General features: G+C 36.7%; 4 protein-coding genes and 2 long non-coding RNA genes across 9 annotated transcripts; all 6 read right to left on the bottom strand.

Annotated features, from left to right (window-relative positions):
* Positions 1 to 1,721: 1,721 nt before the first annotated feature.
* On the bottom strand, positions 1,722 to 2,847 carry LOC109169993. Its single transcript, XR_002052328.1, has 4 exons — positions 2,478 to 2,847; positions 2,228 to 2,336; positions 1,909 to 2,115; positions 1,722 to 1,815 (listed from the first exon to the last, which is right to left on the bottom strand). It is a non-coding gene; the product is annotated as an uncharacterized LOC109169993 (long non-coding RNA).
* Positions 2,848 to 3,043: 196 nt separating this feature from the next.
* LOC109169994 lies at positions 3,044 to 4,233 on the bottom strand. Its single transcript, XR_002052329.1, has 4 exons — positions 4,145 to 4,233; positions 4,011 to 4,042; positions 3,176 to 3,267; positions 3,044 to 3,066 (listed from the first exon to the last, which is right to left on the bottom strand). It is a non-coding gene; the product is annotated as an uncharacterized LOC109169994 (long non-coding RNA).
* Positions 4,234 to 4,616: 383 nt separating this feature from the next.
* LOC109169984 (putative SWI/SNF-related matrix-associated actin-dependent regulator of chromatin subfamily A member 3-like 3) lies at positions 4,617 to 6,338 on the bottom strand. 2 transcript variants are annotated; one of them, XM_019318895.1, is made up of 9 exons: positions 6,248 to 6,338; positions 6,126 to 6,174; positions 5,894 to 5,975; positions 5,743 to 5,787; positions 5,475 to 5,627; positions 5,261 to 5,328; positions 5,053 to 5,175; positions 4,886 to 4,933; positions 4,617 to 4,762 (listed from the first exon to the last, which is right to left on the bottom strand). In XM_019318895.1, the coding sequence occupies exons 1-9, from the start codon at positions 6,321 to 6,323 to the stop codon at positions 4,624 to 4,626; spliced, it is 783 nt and encodes a 260-aa protein (XP_019174440.1). In that variant the 5' UTR covers positions 6,324 to 6,338; the 3' UTR covers positions 4,617 to 4,623. The 2 variants fall into 2 exon arrangements, with proteins under 2 accessions (XP_019174440.1, XP_019174441.1); XM_019318896.1 differs by having other exon boundaries at positions 4,642 to 4,762; positions 4,886 to 4,985.
* A 1,911-nt stretch (positions 6,339 to 8,249) lies between these two features.
* LOC109169799 lies at positions 8,250 to 9,175 on the bottom strand. The gene is made up of 4 exons (XM_019318690.1): positions 9,149 to 9,175; positions 8,781 to 8,897; positions 8,533 to 8,640; positions 8,250 to 8,439 (listed from the first exon to the last, which is right to left on the bottom strand). Exons 1-4 carry the CDS (start codon positions 9,173 to 9,175, stop codon positions 8,251 to 8,253), a joined length of 441 nt encoding a protein of 146 aa, XP_019174235.1. The 3' UTR covers position 8,250.
* LOC109169988 (AP-2 complex subunit sigma-like) lies at positions 8,834 to 9,734 on the bottom strand. The gene is made up of 4 exons (XM_019318907.1): positions 9,506 to 9,734; positions 9,351 to 9,410; positions 9,149 to 9,233; positions 8,834 to 8,897 (listed from the first exon to the last, which is right to left on the bottom strand). Exons 1-3 carry the CDS (start codon positions 9,653 to 9,655, stop codon positions 9,192 to 9,194), a joined length of 252 nt encoding a protein of 83 aa, XP_019174452.1. The 5' UTR covers positions 9,656 to 9,734; the 3' UTR covers positions 8,834 to 8,897; positions 9,149 to 9,191.
* An 848-nt stretch (positions 9,735 to 10,582) lies between these two features.
* Positions 10,583 to 13,723, bottom strand: LOC109169987 (importin beta-like SAD2). 3 transcript variants are annotated; one of them, XM_019318906.1, is made up of 9 exons: positions 13,652 to 13,723; positions 13,385 to 13,523; positions 13,134 to 13,276; positions 12,840 to 12,991; positions 12,107 to 12,715; positions 11,470 to 11,582; positions 11,052 to 11,211; positions 10,844 to 10,942; positions 10,583 to 10,759 (listed from the first exon to the last, which is right to left on the bottom strand). In XM_019318906.1, the coding sequence occupies exons 2-5, from the start codon at positions 13,429 to 13,431 to the stop codon at positions 12,557 to 12,559; spliced, it is 501 nt and encodes a 166-aa protein (XP_019174451.1). In that variant the 5' UTR covers positions 13,432 to 13,523; positions 13,652 to 13,723; the 3' UTR covers positions 10,583 to 10,759; positions 10,844 to 10,942; positions 11,052 to 11,211; positions 11,470 to 11,582; positions 12,107 to 12,556. The 3 variants fall into 3 exon arrangements, with proteins under 3 accessions (XP_019174451.1, XP_019174450.1, XP_019174449.1); XM_019318905.1 differs by having other exon boundaries at positions 10,584 to 10,756; XM_019318904.1 differs by lacking the exon at positions 10,583 to 10,759 and having other exon boundaries at positions 11,339 to 11,582.
* Between the last annotated feature and the right edge of the window lie 6,461 nt (positions 13,724 to 20,184).

Below are 20,184 nucleotides of genomic sequence, written 5' to 3'. Positions count from 1 at the left end.
GGGAAAGGTTTCGAAGCTGCAATAAAGAACACTTTCAACAAAAGGGAAATTAACACATAGAGTAAATAAAGAAGCACATGAATAATAAAGCAGTCTCTTAAACTAAGGCAAGATGTATAAACTCAGGAAAATAATGCAGTCACTTAAAGTGGGGGTACCTTCTAATTTAAACGGCGAGCCTTAAACTTGGGAATTTTTGCCATCATTTCATCTTCCAACTCACAGCTGAGCTATTATGTTTTACTGGACAGTAACGTCGAGCTGTTTCAAGTTCAGGTTCCTTAGGCCTTGTCAGTGCAATCTTAGGCTTCCTCTGCCCTGATCCAGCCATACCATCCTCCAAAATAGTTCAAATTTTTAAAGAAAACGTACTAGAAAAATAATAAAACTTTTAAGCAAGTTACATGTGACATGGAACAATTCATGCATGACAATGACATCTCCCTTGTACTAGATTCGAACTTCTTCATCATTTCTGCCATGGAAAGAAATGGGGCTGCTGGTTCACGAACATAAATCTGAAAATGAGATTTTCACCATGTAGCAGATTCAGAAAATTAATGTCCAAACCGTTATGTCTTATGTACGTGTTTTAGCAGTTGAAGTGTACAAGTTGCTGGTAGATTTCACAGGTCTTGTTTATGGAGCAAAGCATGGGGTTTGATGGTAAGGATCTAAGCAAAAGTGAGAACAAATTGAGGAGATCAGATTAAAAATATGTGAAAAATGATGCACTTGATAAGGTAAAAATTTTTAGTCAACAAATGACCCACCTGTCTAGCTTTCCTCTCTTCAAGTTTTTGCATTTTTATAGCTTGATTTTCTTGAGCAAAATTTGGAGTTTCAGATGTAATTTTAACATTTGCGTTCCTCTGAATCAATAATCGATAAGAAAGATATTACACAGATTCCAGCTCACGAAAATAAAGAGATATAGAACAAATCAAAACAAATATTGGAAGTAAAAGAAAGATATCAACCTTCTTGCACTAGCTGGATTAAAGCTTTTCACTTGTGATTGGGTTGCTGACTTCAACGCAGAGGGGTTCCTGGTCATAATTGCTATTTTTTTTAGCTGTCTGGTGCTTCTTAGCATCAGTTTGTTGGGCTGTTCTCTGAGAAGTTATTTTTGGTGGCTGAGGGGTACATGCTCCCGTTAAATAATCTCAGCAGTCAGTGAAACTAAGTTGGCTTTGTCAGTGAAACTTAATTGAGGCAAACCAAATTGTATAAATGAAGTTTATATTCACAGAGTGGAGCAAACCTTAAAGTGAGGACAGCTTCTTACAGGATCCTTGAGAACTGATATTAGCGCAGAAACAGAACCGTGAACAGCTGACCGCTTGTCACCAGATCCCTGAGAAGTTAGCAAAATGTAATAAGAATCATAACCCCCAAAACAACAGTAGAATACTAGGCAGATGGAGCAAAACATGCCAAATTGGCTTCCCCGTCAGGAGTCACTTCTTCCTATCAACAATCCTTATACATGGCTAAAAAGTTAAGGCTTATTATGCATATTCCACCCCATATTACAGAATTAAGAACCAGACCAATTGTGAAATCCTATATATACAGGCATTCATGATTTATATCAAAGCATAAAAGAACATAGACAAATTCACAAAGGCAAACACAAAGCTGAAATTAATAAATTAACCATCTCTCCATTAAAAAGCATTTCATATAAATCAGTTAGTAAATAGTGGCTTCACATACTGTGACAGGCTGGTTATACCATTTGTGTGAAAAGAATGAATTCCCTAAAAATGTCGTGGGAAACATCCATTCCAATTATCGATGGAGAATAATCCACTGCAAGCAAGAAATTCATACCACCAAGTTATAATAAATCAGGGAAATTAAGAAAGAGAATGAATATGAGGACAAGAGGGGGAAGAATAATACCTCACACCACGAGAAAGAAAAACACGCACAAATGAGAAGGGAGTGTAGATGAGGAAAAGGAGAAGAAAGCATAAAAATAACAACACGAATAAGAGATTGAAAGAGAAGGAAGGAGGAGATTAATAATACCTGTTGCAGAACACTGTTGAATCATATGAATGGAATACCTTGGCATTGATTTTCAGTAGACGTTGGTCAACATAGCCGCTACAAAGAAAACAGGAGACTTTAGCAGGGAAAAACTCCATAACATATTATATACAAGCACGCAGAGGGAGGGAGAAAAAGATCAAAATAAAACATAAGAAAGAAAACGCACACTATAATTCCGTGAATACCAGCCAGAGTTTTCTTCCAATCGACGGCAACATCCATTATCGGGATTAGCTGAAAAGGTTCCAAGGGAGAAGAAGGGAAAGGTTTCGAAGCTGCAATAAAGAACACTTTCAACAAAAGGGAAATTAACACATGGAGTTAACAAAAAGGACATGAATACTAAAGCAGTCTCTTAAACTAAGGCAAGATGTATAAACTAAGGAAAATAATGCGGTCACTTAAAATGGGGGTACCTTCGTATTTAGAGGGCGAGCCTTAAACTTGGGAATTTTTGCCATCATTTCATCTTCCAACTCAGCTGAGCTCTTAAGTTTTACTGGAGGTACCTTCTTATTTAGAGGGCGAGCCTTAAACTTGGGAATTTTTGCCATCATTTCTTCTTCCAACTCAGCTGAGCTCTTAAGTTTTACTGGACGGTAACGTTGAGCTGTTTCAAGTTCAGGTTCCTTAGGCCTTGTCAGTGCAATCTTAGGCTTCCTCTGCACTGATCCAGCCATACCATCCTGAAAAATAGTTCAAATTTTTAAAGAAAACGTAAAATGAGATCTAGATTAAACCAACTAACCTTTTCATCATTAAAGTCAAAAATATCAGCAGCTGCATAAAATGAGATCTAGATTAGCCTAGAGGGGGGAGGGGGGGGGGTGTTGGGGGTGCATCTTCTGTAAACTTCTTCATCTTGACATTAAGTTCAGCTGTAGCCTCTTCTCCTTCAGCAATGATCCTATCTATATCTTCATCTGTGATTGTGCTATCCTTGTAACTGAAAACCATCTCAGCACCAAATCTCACCATCTGAAGTAGCTCATCCTTACAGCTGCACTGAGTCAAGCCAAGGATCCGCTGCACTGAGTCAAGCCAAGGATCCAAATTAGTTAATACGGATTACAGCTATATATCAAAAATAGCAAAACCATGAGAGAAACCATACCTTTTGCTCTGCCAGCCTTCCTTGCTGGATAACCAAAGCATCAAGTGCAAGATTCTTATAAGCTCTTCAATCACCTTTTCCTCAATAGTATACTGTTCATAGAATTATAATTTATGTCCATGCTGAGTTAAAATATTAAAGATAAGACTGAACAAACCTCAGGAAAAATCATATCAAGAATGTAAATGTTAAAAAAAATAACTCTGAAAATTATTTTAAAAATGACAAAGGAAAAAGAACCCAAAAATGTGGGGAAAACCAGATGGGCAGAAAAGAATTTAGGACACAAAATAATCAAGAACAGGCAGGAAATTCAGATAACAGACCCACCCACCCACCCCCCCCCCCCCAAGAATACATTGATCACTATTATTTTCAATATAACAACCAATGGTAATTAATTGAGCAATCAAACATAGAATCTAGTCTTATACAGTAAAAACATCTATAAAAAAAATAAATAAATAAATAAAATAAAAATAAAAAAAACACTTGAAAACACTAAAGATGCAAACCAAAAAAGAAGAATGCACGAAAATTGGAGAAAAAAAATCCTATATCCCAAAAGTAAAAGAACAACATTCTACTACTTGTTAACAGCCCTAAAATATTATATGCTATGCAATGACGTATGTATGCAGGACCACACATTTAAGACTTGCTCCCTAGTTGTTAAGTAGCCACAGGAATGTTCACACTCATAGACTATACTTTCAATAACAGACAATGGTTGTATACAGTAGAACATCTAAGATTACTACCATTATTACCATGATCACCACAAAGAAGTTCAGATTCATTAAACCAACAGCATTATTGACAGAAGGTGATTTACCTGTCAACCTCCCACATAGCCTTCACTTCAACCTGATCAGTTATATAAAGAATATTATATTCAAAAATAATGTCAACTGGATTGAAGAAAACACTGCGTAGAAATTAAAATAATAAAATATGATTAAATATTACCTTGCCGGGATGTTGATGGGATTGCGGCTGGATACGATATTGATGACCTTGCCGTCGACGGAGATGGCATTGTCGCCGACAGGACTGACGTCGGCGTCGAAGATGCCAAGGGTGGAGTCGTATTTGAGAAGGTGTGAGGCCTGCTTGACACCTCCGGTGTCATTGATGGCAATGACATCAAGGACAGAATCCATCCTGAAAAATAGTTCAAATTTTTAAAGAAAACGTACTAGAAAAACAATAAAACTTTTAAGCAAGTTATTTGTATTTACATGTGACATGGAACAATTCATGTGTGGAATTGACATCTGACTTGTACTAGATTCAAACTTCCTCATCATTTCTGCCATTGAAATAAATGGGGCTGCTCGATCTCGAACATAAATCTGAAATAGAGATTTTCACCAGATGTATTAGATTCAGAAATTAATGTCCACAAATGAAATGCAAGACATAAAAATGCATACTAAACTTTCTGCTTATCCTCTGATCATAGCTTCATCTCCATCCTCATCATCATCTGCCATTTCTCTATCAGACTCATCGTCATCATCATCACTTTGAAATCCATCCATCTCAACCTCATCTTTAGCTTCTCTGCCTTTGCAGCTTCTGGACCTGGTTCATCAACAAGAAACTGTTAGCAGTCCCAAAAATGCATATCAGATTTCGAACCACATGTCTGAATAATCTGAAAGAACCCTTGAAAATGCTGTTACTTGCTGGGGCTGTAAATCTTACTTTACATTTCTTGTAGAGGGCATCATAGAAATCGCGCTCTGCTTCCGACTGTTCACACTCAATGACTTGGATGTAAGTTGGTGGCAGGATAAGAATTGGCCTAATTCAAGGCTTTGCCTCTCAAGTAAACTTTGAGTTTCAAGAAAACTAGAAAACGAGACAACTACCTCCCTTCCTTGTCCTTTGTTTCCTTTGTTCTCCTAAGCATTAATGGCCTAAGAATTGCCTTGATCAGTTTCAATGCTCTCTGATCACCATTCTCATAAGGTCTCTGTATTAACTTATTCCACCTAAAAGATAGCAAACATTTAAATAATCTAGTTCAGTTAAACTTATTAGCATGTATATATACAGTTAGTAATATATAAGACATACCATGCCCAATTGCACCATGGCTCAACATGCAAGAAACACAGAAGGCTGTAAAGATCTGGCAAATTATTCTGCAGCAATTAGTGAGGACATCATTAACATAAACCAGATTTCGAGAACAGTCTAAAAAGTATCACATTCTCAAATGAGACGGTCCTATGAAAGCCTCATCTTTTTAGGAAATATGATAAATGGGGACTTTGATGAGGAAACATACCTGAAGTGGAGTACCAGTGAGACACCACCTGCAATGTGCAGACAATGTGAATGCAGCCCTAGCACTCATAGTTCTCCAGGATTTTATGGTGTGTGCTTCATCCAGTACAATTCGATGCCAATCAACTTCATGGAATATGCTACTCTCCACATCCTAAATGACAGTTCAAAACTGGCTAATGCGCATAGATCCAACTGAACAGAATAAATACACTTTCAAGCTCATGGGAAAAACATTGATACTATCTGGAAAAGGCTGGATTACTTACAGTTTCCCCAGGCCCATAGCATCTGCAAAGATCTGCAGAAACCACCTTTCGCAGAGAAATTAATATATACAACAACAAGAGAAAAACCAGGACATCAAGATATTAAATTGGAGTTAAAGAAAAAAAAGAGTTAACAAATAAAATTCACTACCCCTCTTGCTGTTTCCAATGCAGAAGGAAATTCTGCAGTTGCTTCACCAGAGAAAATGTTCACATAAATTGCAGGACCCCTCCTGTTGAAAAGCTTGGTCAGCAAATTCCCAAATTAATAGAGCACTTGGGCAAATATTTTACAAATTTAGCTGGCACACGATATATTCAGAAATTAGTTATTACAGATTACAGCTATATATCAAAAATGGCAAAACCATGAGAAATCTTACCTATTTACTCTGCCAGCCTTCCTTGCTGGATAACCAAAGCATGACAAACCTAATTGTTCAGAAATTAGTTATTACAGATTGCAGCTATATATCAAAAATGGCAAAACCATGAGAAACCTTACCTTTTTGCTCTGCCAGCCTTCCTTGCTGGATAACCAAAGCATCAAGTGCAAGCGTCTTAAAAGCTCTTTCAATCATCTTTTCCTCAATAGTATCTGCACATTGAATTATAATTTATGAATATTAATTTATGTCCATGCTGTGTTAAAAAAATTAAAGATAAAACTGAATAAACCTCGGTGCAAAAACGGAACCCTTGAAATTCCTTCTTCTGATCAATCCTATGAGCACAATCCTGAGCTTGCAAATCAACCTGTGGATTCCTGCAATGTTGGTGAACACAATACCTCAATGGGGGTGTAATACTTGGCCAAGCGAGTCTTTCCTTACCAGTTTTGAAGCACAATGAATCGAATCTGCCGATTTCAAGCCCAAACAAAACCATCAACCAATTTCCCAGAAAACTTATTCGAGAGAACACCCAAATGGCAATGCTTGAAATTACCATTTTGATAGAAACCACTGGACCCAAGAGACAAGACTGGGTTGATTCAGTCCAGCGATCAGAGAAAAAAGAGAAGCTTTTCTGTTTTCCCCGCTGTCCGGAACAGTATATTATTTTGTAGTATTTATTTTCATTTTAAAAAAAAATTTAGACCACCAATTTTTTTTTTTTTGAATGATAGAGAGAAACTATGTTACTACACGTGTTCTAGAAGCACTGCTCACACTTTTGCCAGCATGTTTTATCACTCCTTTGAAAGCAATCAAAATAGCCTCACGAATTCCAACATCTGAAGCCTGCTGCCCATATCACCACAATATTGGATTTTGAAGGATAAAACCAAAGAAAAGAGAAGAAAAAAAAAACATAAGATGAAGTATGTCACCTGTAAAGCAGATAAAAGATCACCAACCAAAGGATCAATCCAAATTGTGAGTGCACTAAGTTTACCAAGGGCAATAGCAGCACTTGATCGAACAGTCCTGCAAACAACTACATAACATAACAGAATAAACGAGTCTCAAAAAGAACTGAAAAACCATAAGTATTAAAAGCTACACTTGTAATATCCTGCAAACACTTAACAAATGTTGTTTGAAGTTGGGGAAGAAAAGGCTTTAGGGCCAACCCACCCATCCATATTATGATGCTCAAAGTTGAGAGAATTGAACTTTTAACTTGCCATGGGAATCTGTCCCCTATTTATACGAATCAACGGCGTACACCAAATAACAATTCATGAACAAGCAATCTAGAATGGCGTTACACTGGTGACCTAAAGGTTCAGACAAGTAGAGGACTGTTTGATAGTTGACACACTAATAAAGGGAATAGTTCACTGCATACCATAAATAGGCAACGTAATGACCACGTGTAGCTTATTTTGTTGGTTGCAATCCCTTTAATAGTCTCATAGTCAAAACTAGCAATGTGTAGAACTATAGTAACAGCTCATACCCTGTGATTGGAATGACAAACTCCTTTAATGCTTGCTCACTTGTCACTTCAATTAACTCTCCAAGGCCCAAAGCGGCTTGCTTTCTTAATTCAGCAGATCCACTTGTAAGACCCTACAGATAATAAAGGAAATTCACATAACCATGCAATCAAAGCTCAACAATGTTGCATTCTTAATACTTGTGGCCAATGCTTGTAATAATGTGAAACAGATTCCAAAAACGACAACAGCAATAATAAAAACAATCTTTATGTATGATTAATAGATTATACTTAGTTTCTTACATATAATAATTCTTGGAAGGATTTCTCTGCGATAATTACTAAATATTAGAAAATTTGGTATACAAATGAAGAGATTCTTTCAATGTAAACATTAAGTTCACAAACAAAAGATAAGCAGGAATACCTGGAGGAAAACAGGAAGCACAGGTTGAAGAGCTTTCCAGAGGCAAAAACCAGGTATTAGAACTGGTCCTCCCGGCATGTTTCTATACATCACGAACCAACTTTATATATGAAGGAAGAACTTCTTCAGGAACTGAACTTATCACACTAGACAATGCTTCCTAAGCAACCTGTAAAAGAGCATGGTAAGATAAACTAGTACATTGAAGTGCATTGTAGAAATGTCATACAATGAATCAAAATAACCGTCACGGTAGCTGAATCTGAATCACTTAGTAAAATAATCAGGGTGGATATCACATTTGGAGCCTCAACAACAAGATATAGATCACTGGTTTTGAATAAATATCCAATAAAGTACGCAGAACTTTGTCTGACTAAATCCTGAAAAGAATAAAACTTAAATAGTGTTAGCTAAAAAATGCAAAACAAAGAAAAGAAAGTCACATTATCATTATTCAAAACAATAAATCATGCCTGAATATCTCCAACTCCTTTGAGAAGCCCCGACAGCGAAGACTTGATACCTTCCTCTTCAATTACAGTGACAACAGTTTCTGCTGCTTTCTTGGCGAGACTTTGAACCTCCGATATTTTCATGGTGAAAGCATGACACATGCAAATTATGCAATGAAAAAAAAACACAAATCAACTTAAGCAATGACTCAAATTTAAATGATGTGAAAGACGAAACCAAGTAAATGGCATAAAAATTAGGTTCCTACCATATCAGTATAGCCCATTGCAGTGAGTAAAGCATGAAGGATGGTACCAAGGTGGGCATCAAGACCAGGTCCAGCAACCTCTGCTAAAGCTCCCAAAGCATGTGCATTGAGAAGGCACTGGATATAAAGCACTCTCACATGAAAACACTCTCTATCTAAAGTTCAGAAGCAAACTGAATCATGAATAGGGGGAGGAAATGACCCAGCAATCACAATGTCTTCTTCAATCCTATGACATGAACACTCAATCCATCTTCTTTACGCGTAAAATCGAAAGAAATTCTAGAGATTCAAAGTCTCAAACAGAAGCAGGCATAATCCTAAATGTTCAGAAAGATCAAAGGGGAGCAAATGAAAAAGGTGCATACTTTGGAATATGGATGAAGGTTGGCCATTATAGATCATCAATCTTTACTCTAACTTCTCCAATTCATTCAACCTCTCTATGATAGCCTGCAGTTCCAGAAGAAATCAAACATCCATTTTTTTCTGCAAAAGCTATGCAAAGTACATTTCACCAGAACAAGGATAAGGCGCGAGAAAAATCCTTCTTCTTGCGATTACTCTCACCTTCTTACTTGTTTCTTGGAGCTCCCCAGCAAGAACGAATTCATCTAAGATTAGATATACCTTCATAGGAAAACAATGCAGCATACACAAGGTAAATACACTAGAAGTAAAACAAAATACAGAGATTCACAATGAGAAAGACTGACAAATCATACCTTGTGAAAGTTAAAAACCAAATCTAACTCGCAGACATTACTAAAGAAGTGATCCAGTATCTCCACAAACAAGTGAATGCACTCCAAATAAGCCAACTCGTTGTCCGTCATATCAACACAGAGCGAGAAAAATAGCCCAGCATACCGCATGTAGATTATCTTGTGTTCTCGGAACTGACAAGTAAAACATCAACTACAAGCCATTACAATCCCGCAGGACCAAAGAATTCACTCTCATAGTCTGTAAAAGTGTCTTCAAAACGACACCCTCGGGGATTAACAGTATATTTTATCTCATCTCCTTCTTCGATTAGTTAGTAGAACTGTGGAAGAGAACTAGCAGGTGAGAAACAATTAACTATTTCCTTCACATTCCGCTCTTAACCACAATCAACAGAGTCAGTATTCAATCAGAGCATCTTTGGCAGTACAGTTTAAGGAATCAATGGCCTCTTAACTTTGAAAGGAATAGAAAACACAGCACAGATCTTATCATTGCATGAAAAGTTTCACATGAGGCAATAGAACGATTTGTGAAAAAAAAAAGTTCTAACACTCTCAGCTCCACAAAGTTGGTGAATTTGGGGTCTCTATTCACGAACAACCGCTGAACCTCCAGAACCAGATCGAATCTTAAAACTCAGCGTTAATGACACAAATGTATCAAGATATCATAGCAAGAACATGTTTTCGACTTTGTGCTTCTCGGATTCCTCGAGGGGGGTGTAATACTTGGCCAAACGAGTCTATCCTTGCCAGTTTTTAAGCAGAATGAATCAAATCTGCCCACTTCAAGCCCAAACCAAACCATCAATCAATTCGCCAGAAAAATGAATCGAGAGAACACCCAAATGGCACTGCTTGAAATTACCATTTTGATAGAACCACTGGATCCAAGAGACAAGACTGGGTTGATTCAGTCTGGCATTTAGCGAAAAAGAGAAGCTTTTCTGTTTTGCCCGCCGTCTGGAACAGTATATTATTTTGAAGTAATTCCTTTCTTCTTTAAAAAATAAAAAAAAAAAAAAATACAACCACGAACCACCTAGTATTTTTATTTTTAATGAAAGAAATAAAAAGTATTTCTTCTTTAAAAAAATACAACCACGAACCACCTAGTATTTTTATTTTTAATGAAAGAAACTACGTTACTAGACGTGTTCTAGAAGCACTGCTCACACTTTTGCCAGCATGTTTAATCACTCCTTTCAAAGCAGTCAAAATAGCATCATGAATTCCAACATATGAATACTGCTGCCCATATCACCACAATATTAGATTATGAAGGTTAAAACCAAAGAAAAGAGAAGAAAAAAAACACAAGATGAAGTATGCCACCTGTAAAGCAGATAAAAGATCACCAAAACCAAAGGATCAATCCTAGTTGTGAGTGCACTTAGTTTACCAAGGGCAAGAGCAGCACTTGATCGAACAGTCCTGCAAACAACTTGCATAGCATGAGCTAGGAATATACATCGTAGTACCGAACCTAACAAAATAACGAGTCTAAAAAAGAACCAAAAAACCATAAGAATTAAAAACTAACCTTGTATTATCCTGGAAACACTTATCAAATGTTGTTTGAAGCTGGGGAAGAAAAGGCTTTAGGGCCAACCCACCCTTCTGTATTATGATGCTCAGAGAATTGCACTTTTAACTTGCCATGGGAACCTGTCCGTCTGTCCCCTATTATACGGATCAACGGCCTACACCAAATAACAATTCATGAAAAAGCAATCTAGAATGGCCTTACACTGGTGAGCCAAAAGTTCTGACAATTAAAGGACTGTTTTATAGTTGATGCACTAATAAAGGGCATAGTTCACTGCATACCATAAATAGGCAACTGCATACCATAAATAGGCAACGTAATGTCTACGTATAGCTTATTTTGTTGGTTGCAATCCTTTTAATAGTCTCTGGTCAAAACTAGCAATGTGTAGAACTGTAGTAACAGCTCATACCCTGTGATTGGAATGAAAAACTCCTTTAATGCTTGCTCACTTGTCACTTCACTTAACCCTCCACGGCCCAAAGCTGCTTTCTCTCTTAATTCAGCAGATCCAATTATAAGACCCTGGAGATAATAAAGGAAATTCACATAACCATGCAATCAAAGCTCAACAATCTTGCATTCTTAATACTTGTTACCAATGCTTGTAATAAGGCGAAACAGATTCCAAAAACGACAACAGCAATAATAAAAACAATCTTTATGTATAATTAATAGATTATACTTAGTTCCTTACATATAATAATTCTTGGAAGAATTTCTTTGCTATAATTATTAAATATTAGAAAATTTGGTATACAAATGAAGAGATTCTTTTTAGGGCAAAAAATAAATGAAGTAAGCCTACAAAAGAATATTGACACCTATATAAACTTAAATGAATCAACCACATTTCTCATAGTATTTCAAAGAGAGAGAGAGAGAGAGAGAGAGAGAGAGAGAGAGAGGGAGAACGGGGTAAGCATAAAGAACAAGCTTAAATCATGTAATTATAATACATAGCCCGTTAAACAGGGAGGAGCACATTAAGATGCCAACTCCATAGCAAACATGTAAACCTTGTATATAACAACAAAATAAAAGATTACCAGCGTTCGTGATATTAGGATAGTCATAACAACAGGAAGATCTTTGGTTCCAAGCACATCAGCCACAGAATGTAAAGCCAATGCCATCCCTTGTCTGTCGATCCAACCAGCACCAATATTGTCCTCACAAAAACCAGCATCACGGATATACAATCATTTTTAAACTAAAGAGCACACTTGAAAATTATTTTTAAACTAAAGAGCACAATTGAAAATTATTTTTAAACTAGAGCACATTTGAAAATGATTTTTAAACTAAAGAGTACACTTGAAAAATCATTTTTAAACTAAAAAGAACACTTGAAAATCCTTTTTAAACTAAAGAGCACACTTGAAATCATATACCTATTAATAGTACTTGAACCAAATAAAAGGAAACCTGCTGCGGTTTTAGTTTTTCAGCAAAGGACAAGGTCAAAACATTTTATCACACAGTATAGCAAAAACTAATTAACCCAAAAGGATGAAATAGGCAGGCATACCTTTGACAGAATCAACAAAGAAAACAAAAGGATCCGCCTCATCAATGGCTGATTGCAACTCTTCATCATCACAAAAATCATCATCAGATGAGTCATCCTCGTCATCATTGGAGCGGAAAGCACTCGCCTAAAAACCACAAAGTTACAGCATATAGAGATGGATGTTAATTTCACAAAGGAAATGAACAGAAAACAAGCAGGAACAAGATGCTTAGACGGGTATGATACAATTTGTCTCTTAATTCTGTTACCTTTGCTGCCAACTTTTGGAGCTTTAGGCTGTCAGCTTCATCTCCATCCTCGTCATCATCTGCCATTTCTCTATCAGACTCATCGTCATCGTCATCACTTCGAAATCCATCCATCTCAACCTCATCCTCAGCTTCCTCTCCCTTTGCAGCTTCTGAAGATATAGAAGGTAGAAAATGATATCAAACATTAAGAGAATAATCAGAATATACCATCTAAAGTGCAAATGAAACAAATAGAAAAACCAGTATGGGAAAAACATAGAATAAAAAAAATAAAATAAAATGGTTACTTACCAGCAAGTTGCTCCTTGCTTGCATACAAGGAGGTCAAGAATGGCCTTAAAAAAATTCCCTCAAAGGCAGCTGCAGGCATTTGATCAGCAGGAAGACTCAGCAATGATGTCAAGCCCAAGCAGCAAACCTTCTTCTCATGCTCCCTGCAATACCAACATGGCAAGAATTAGAAACCACCACTTCTCTTAGCTTTGTTTTTCTTATGCCTTTTACATCTCTCCACAAGAACTACAAGACCAACATATTGCTACCTTTTAGAATTAGCCCGAGCTCCACTTTTTTTAGTTTGTTGTAGCATATGGAACCAAAGATTGAAGATCTCTGTAGCAACACCAAGCTTTTGCAGTATGTTCAGCGTGCGTAAATGAAGGGTTATAGTAAAGAAACAATCTGTCAATAAGAAACAAATTTAGAAGTAATTTCACAGGAAAAGAAGGCCACAAACACAGAGTACTTTTTTTTATTTGAATGATAGAGAGAAACTATGTAACTACAAGTGTTCTAGAAGTACTACTCACACTTTTGGCAGCATGTTTGATCACTCCTTTCAAAGCGGTCAAAATAGCCTCACCAATTCCAATATCTGAAGCCTGTTGCGCATATCACCACAATATTAGATTTTGAAAGTTAAAACCAAAGAAAAGAAACAAAAAAAGAAACATAAGATGAAGTACGTCACCTGCAAAGCAGATAAAAGATCACCAACCAAAACACTGCGTAGAAATTTAAAATAATAAAATATGATTAAATATTACCTTTCCGGGATGTTGATGGGATTGCGGCTGGATACGATATTGCCGTCGACGGAGATGGCATTGTCGCCGACGGGCTTGACGTCGGCGTCGAAGATGCCAAGGGGGGAGTCGTATTTGAGAAAGTGTGAGGCCTGCTTGACACCTCCGGTGCCATTGATGGCAACGACATCAAGGGGAGAATACTTCCTTCCATGCCAGCACCTCAAGAAGTTCCTTCCAATTCTTCCGAATCCATGAATGGCGCCCCTCCTCTGCTTCCCTTCTCTGGCCTCCTCTATAGCCGAGGCAGAGCAATCGGGAATAGGAAAACCAAAATAAATAGCCGAGTACGATCTTCGGCGCCGACTTAAAAATTAAATCCGTTGAAGATTTTCTTACAAATTAAATCCGTTGGAGATTTTCATACAAATTTTAATCCGTTGGGAGATTTTCTTGAAATTTTAATCCGTTGGAGATTTTTATAAAATTTTAATTCGTCGGAGATTTTGAAATTTAAAGCCGGCGAAGGGAAGGAATCGGAGGAGATTTTAGATAGTTTAGAGAGAGATGAGAGCGTACAGTGTGGTCTGCCTGTCCGAAGTCCGAACAAGGGTTAGGCTTTGGATATTTATACGTGGGCCGATGGGTAATAAATTGGGCTTAGCACAAGAAATGTCCATGGATAATTAATTAGGTCACTTTTTTAGGCAAATTATGCCCTGGACTCGTGTCCACAATTTATTGTGGACACGAGCCCAAAACGATGTCGTTTTTTAAAAAAATGCGTTATTTAGTTTTAAAAAAAAAAAAATGCGCGCGTTTTGTCGTTAACGGTGTTTTTTTTTTTGGATTATGAATGTACAGTTATGCCGTTATGAATGTACAGTTATGCAATTATGAAATTATGAACACAGAGCTTTAACATTATGAACTTACAATTATGAACATATATAGTGATAAAATTATGATCATGGAGCTTTAAAATTGTGAATATAGAGCTTCGAAGATTATGAATGTACAGTTATGGAGTTATGAATGTACAGTTATGGAGTTATGAATCTACAGTTATGGAGTTATGAATCTACAGTTATGAGATTATGAATCTACAGTTATGGAATTATGAATGTACAGTTATTGATTGAATTATGAACAAAGAGCTCTAACATTATTTACATATAGTGATAAAATTATGAATATAGAGCTCTAAAATTGTGAACATAGAGCTTCGAAAATTATGAATGTACAATTATGGAGTTATGAATGTACAGTTATGGAGTTATGAATGTACAGTTATGGAGTTATGAATGTACAGTTATAGAGTTATGAACGTACAGTTATGGAGTTATGAATGTACAGTTATTAATAATATAGTAATAAAATTATGAACATATATTCCTATAACGAAGCGGTCTGAAATTAAAAAAAAAAAAAAAAAAAAAAAAAAAAAAAAAAAAAAAAAGGAGATAACAGTGCCTAACGGCACTGTTACCCGTGTCCAGCAAGCATGCTGGACACGGGTCCAACGCATAACGATTGACTTTTTTATATAATTTGGGGCAGTGTATATGTTTATGACTATAAAAAATAAAAAGGCCTTGGGTCATTACTTCTCATCATTATTCTATAGATTATGGTCTATAAATTTTTGTAAACTATAAATAAAATATATATTTTTATTTTTAATATACTAAATGTAAATTATTTATATACATAAAGTACATTATGTATATACATAAAGTACTAATGAAGGGGGATTATTAATGTAAAAATTTAATTTAAAATAAGACTAAAATTTTGCTAAAAATAAGCACACTAATAATTAATGGATTGAGCACATACATACTTTCTCCTATTAGAGATTGAATTTCATTTGAAAGAGTCATAATTATGTTGTTTGACCACAATATTTTTTATGAGTATGATTTCTTTTTTTAAATACTCATTATTTTTTACAAGATAGTATCGGGATTTTTTTTTTAATTCATTAGTAATTCATGATAATAAATTTATAAATAACTAATAGGAAGTAGTAATTTTGGAGTGTGTAACATTTACCTTTATAAATTACTATAACAATGACTAGGTCCATTTGTTAGTGTTGACCGTTTGTGACAAACTTAGATATAAAATATATGAAAAATAGTCAAATAGGCATTTAAACATTACACGATGAATCAAGGAAAATTATTGTATGGACCATAACAAAAAAATACATTTTTATTATACTGAATGTACATTATTTTTGTACTGAATGTACATTATTTTACAGTAGACAAAATATGGTCCACAGAACATGATTGATAAATCAATTAGGCCCATGAACTTTAAAAAAGTGCAATTATACACATCAACTCCAGTAAGTTTTGGTAAACGCCTCTATGACTTAGCACATAAGTTATACCACCTCTACTGAGACTCAAACCCCTAACCTCTCATCTAAGAATTCAACTTTGATCATTTGATGCCATTAGACCACAAGGTCTCGACTGTTAAGTGTCTAACTACTGAAGTAGTTAACTACTTAAGTTTTTTTTTTTTTTTGGGATGAAAAGGGAGGGGGTAACCCTGCTAATCTAACACCTAGTGGCCCAGCACATGAGACACAGTATCCATGCTCATCATATCACCAACTTCCCTCGGTGGGCAGTGGAAGTCCACCCACTCACATTTTCGTCTCGGAGCTTCCTTAGCCAACCAATCCGCAACGCCATTTTTCTCACGGGGGACATAGTCGATGATGACTGTCCAATCCTTTCGTAACCATTCCTTACACCATTTAACTAGCGTGTCGCAATGACCCAGGATATTTGAGTGTCCATTTAACCAAGTCACCGCTTGTTGTGAATCGGTTCTTAAGTAGATAATCCTTATCCCCTGGTCCCAGGTCCATTTGAGGCCCAAGTAAATCGCCCATATAGCTCAGCTTCTGTTGAATTACTTGTCTTCATCATACAACTGAACCCCTTGATCCAATGTCCTCCATGGTCTCGCAACACTCCTCCACAACCAGTCATGGAGCTTCCGGGTGAGAAAGAGGCGTCAGTATTCAACAGAGTCCACGCTTGTGTAATCGGTCTGTTGCCAGCAACATCCATCTTTGTCCTGATGTGGAGTTTTTGACGTAGGAAGGCTCTCGTAGTGCTCTCCACCTGCTCCTTTATCCAATCAATCCTCCTTGTTAAGCTCCAGCTTTCTTCGTTAAAGGTTTTTTTTGCACCGCCACTTCCAAATCCACCAGGCTATTATTGCGAACATGGATTTCCAATTTCCTTCTTTGTCTTCAACAAGCTTACCTGTTACATTACGAGTAAACCAAGTATCAACATTTAAGCGGAAGAACCACCTTTGAGCCCCAGAAGGTAAGAATACTTCCCATATTTCCTTTGCTGCTGCGCAGTCTCGTAGACAATGGAGAACATCTTCCTCGTACGCATGGCAGTTGATACACCTTGCGTCAGTAGTGAAGCCTCGGCGTTTGCGTTCCACATTAGTCATCAGTTTCTTGTGTCTAAGGAGCCAAAGAAAGCTGTTGATTCTTTTTGGCACCTTCAGGCTCCAGATTACCTTCCAAGTATTGTCATCATCCCCTTTATCAGTTTTTAGCGCGAGTCGATAAGCCGAAGTGACCGAGCAGTGACCATTCGGCTCCAACTTCCAGAACATACCTTCCATCTGTGTCTGACGGCTTGTTCCTTCTGACAGAATGGGTTGCGCCTCACAAATCCCTCGCCAAAGATTAGAGCACGCCTTCTTTTTTGTGTAATTGCAGTCTTCGGATGTACCATGCATGTATTTGGCCAAGACAACCTTTGCCCAAAGGTTCTCTTTTTCTGTATGCAATCTCTAACCTAGCTTCGTAAGGAAAGCTAAATTCATTTCTCTCAACCGTCGTAGCCCCACGCCTCCTTGTTCCTTCGGCTTCGTTATGGTTTCCCAGTTTACCAAGTGAATGTTTTCCTTCCAAATAAATTGTCTGATTCTCCTTTCAATAGTGTCGCAAACACCTTTTGGTAAGTACGTGGATTGCATCATGTAGTAAGGCATTGCATTCAGAACACTTTGTGCAAGGGTAATACGGCCTGCCAAAGATAGGTTTTTGCCTTTCCATCCTTCCAACCTCCCGTCGATTTTTTCGATTAAGGGTGTGAAGATGTTGCTCGTGACTCTCCCATGAATTGATGGTACACCTAAATATCTGCCAAGGTCCTTTGTACATACAAAATCCGCCTCTCGGGTAATGTCTTGTGCCAAAGCAGGTTCAACATTTCTCCCAAAGTGAATTTGAGATTTTTGTATACTAACTTTTTGTCCTGAGGCTTTTTCAAACTTTTGGAGACAACCCTTTATCACCTTCATTTGTTCTAACGAAGCCTCTGCAATCAACACCATATCGTCAGCAAAAAAAAGATGTGTTAGTTCGGGACCATACCTTGACAGTTTGACACCTTTCCAATTTTTTTTGTGCACTTCCTCTTTAATTAGCCGGCTAAGCCGTTCCATACAAAGAACAAACAGATACGGGGATATGGGATCTCCCTATCTAAGGCCTCTTGTTGGTGTAATCCAATCCAATTGAGAGCCCTTCCATAGAATCGCCAGTTTCGGTGTTGTGACACACTCCATGATTATATTAACCCAGTGTCTTTCCATTCCCAGCCCATATAACGTGTCCTGAAGGAAGTCCCAAGATATGCGATCATAAGCTTTCTCTAGGTCAATCTTTAGGGTCATTGCTTTAAGCCCACTTCTCTTGGTTCTCATAGTATGTAGGAGCTCTTGGTAAACAACAATATTATCTGTGATCTGGCGTTGTGGGACGAAGCTACTTTGTTCTTCCCCACCACTTGAGTCATAAGGCTCTTGAGGCGATTGGTGATGACCTTGGTAACAATTTTATACTTTACATTACATAAGCTGATCGGTCTGAATTGAGTGATCAGCTCTGGATGGTGAACTTTAGGAATTAAAGCTATCAAGGTGTCATTCCAATGATTGTGCATCTTAGCGGTTTGGAAAAACTCCAAAATCTTGTCTGTTAAATCCATCCCACCATCCCAATTACGCTCCACATTCTTTGATAAAAAGCAGCATGAAAACCGTCAGGCCCTAGAGCTTTGTAAGGAGCCATCTCAAAAAGGGCTATCTTCACTTCATCGCTTGTGACTTTCATGAAAAAATCCCGGAATAGCTTATGATATTTTAGTTTGTAAGTTTGTAATAGCTTATGATATTTTAGTTTGTAAGTTTGTATGTTTCTTCTAAAAAATGTCAAATTGGTTATTTTGATTAAATAAACAAAATCGAATTATCCGACGGTTTTAACGGATATCAGCCGATTAAATCAACTGTATATCCATGGTTTTAAGTAAAAAAAAAATGATAAGAGCTTAAATAGTGTATCCGATATCCGCTCGGGGTGACCATCTATGAACACAAGCCGTCCGAACCCGTCCTACGCACATCCTTATGCCCAAGTACCAATCGTTAAACGTTAATACATATTTTAATTAATTTAGAAGTTAACAAAATTAAGAGAAAACTCACAACCGCTACATATGTATTGTGGATAAAGCTCACATTGTGACTCTAACTGTCAAAAGATCACATTAAAATTAATCAGCTTAGATTATTTATAGTTAACTTGCTCAAACTGAGAAGTCCAACAAAATTATTTCTAGTGAAAATAAATTTGAAATTTTATAATTATCAAGTTAAAAATCTGACCCATTCGAATGGGATACACCTATTAATTTAGAAATTAGAAGTATTCAAGACGCCGCGTTTGTGCATGACTTTAAGAGCACGAGGTCAACTAGCTAGTCAAGTATGAAAGACTTGGGGGAAAGTAGAATATAAAGGCCATGTTTGGTAAATGGCTGTTATTGATAGCTGTTAGCTATTAGCTGATTGTGTTAATTAGATGGTATAACTAGTTGATAACATTAGCCGTTGTAGAAAAGTGTTTGATAAATTAGTTGTTAGCTGATAGTTGTTTGGTATAATTTCTTTTCTAAAAAAGTTAATTGAAATAGTTGTTTGTAGTAACTTTTTGAATTTTAGCATTTTGAAGTTGCAAAAAGCTAATTAGCAAAACACTTATATTGATATTTTAACTAAATCAAAAAATTAATAATGATCAACTAAGCCAAAATTAATCTATAGGCCAATTTTTTACGGGCCAAAGTCTAGCTAACTATAATGCACGCCACAACTTTTTACGGTTAGCTTTTTTAGGTTTCAAAATTAATATTTTTAATCTAAACAAAATTTAAAATATATTTCTCGAGAAACAAAATTGAACAATTAAATTTTTAGAT

This window comes from Ipomoea nil, unplaced genomic scaffold (genome assembly GCF_001879475.1).
Source record: "Ipomoea nil cultivar Tokyo-kokei standard unplaced genomic scaffold, Asagao_1.1 scaffold3321, whole genome shotgun sequence".
NCBI lineage: Eukaryota > Viridiplantae > Streptophyta > Magnoliopsida > Solanales > Convolvulaceae > Ipomoea > Ipomoea nil.
Note: the sequence above shows the minus strand (reverse complement) of the source record. Positions and strands in the feature narration are given on the sequence as shown.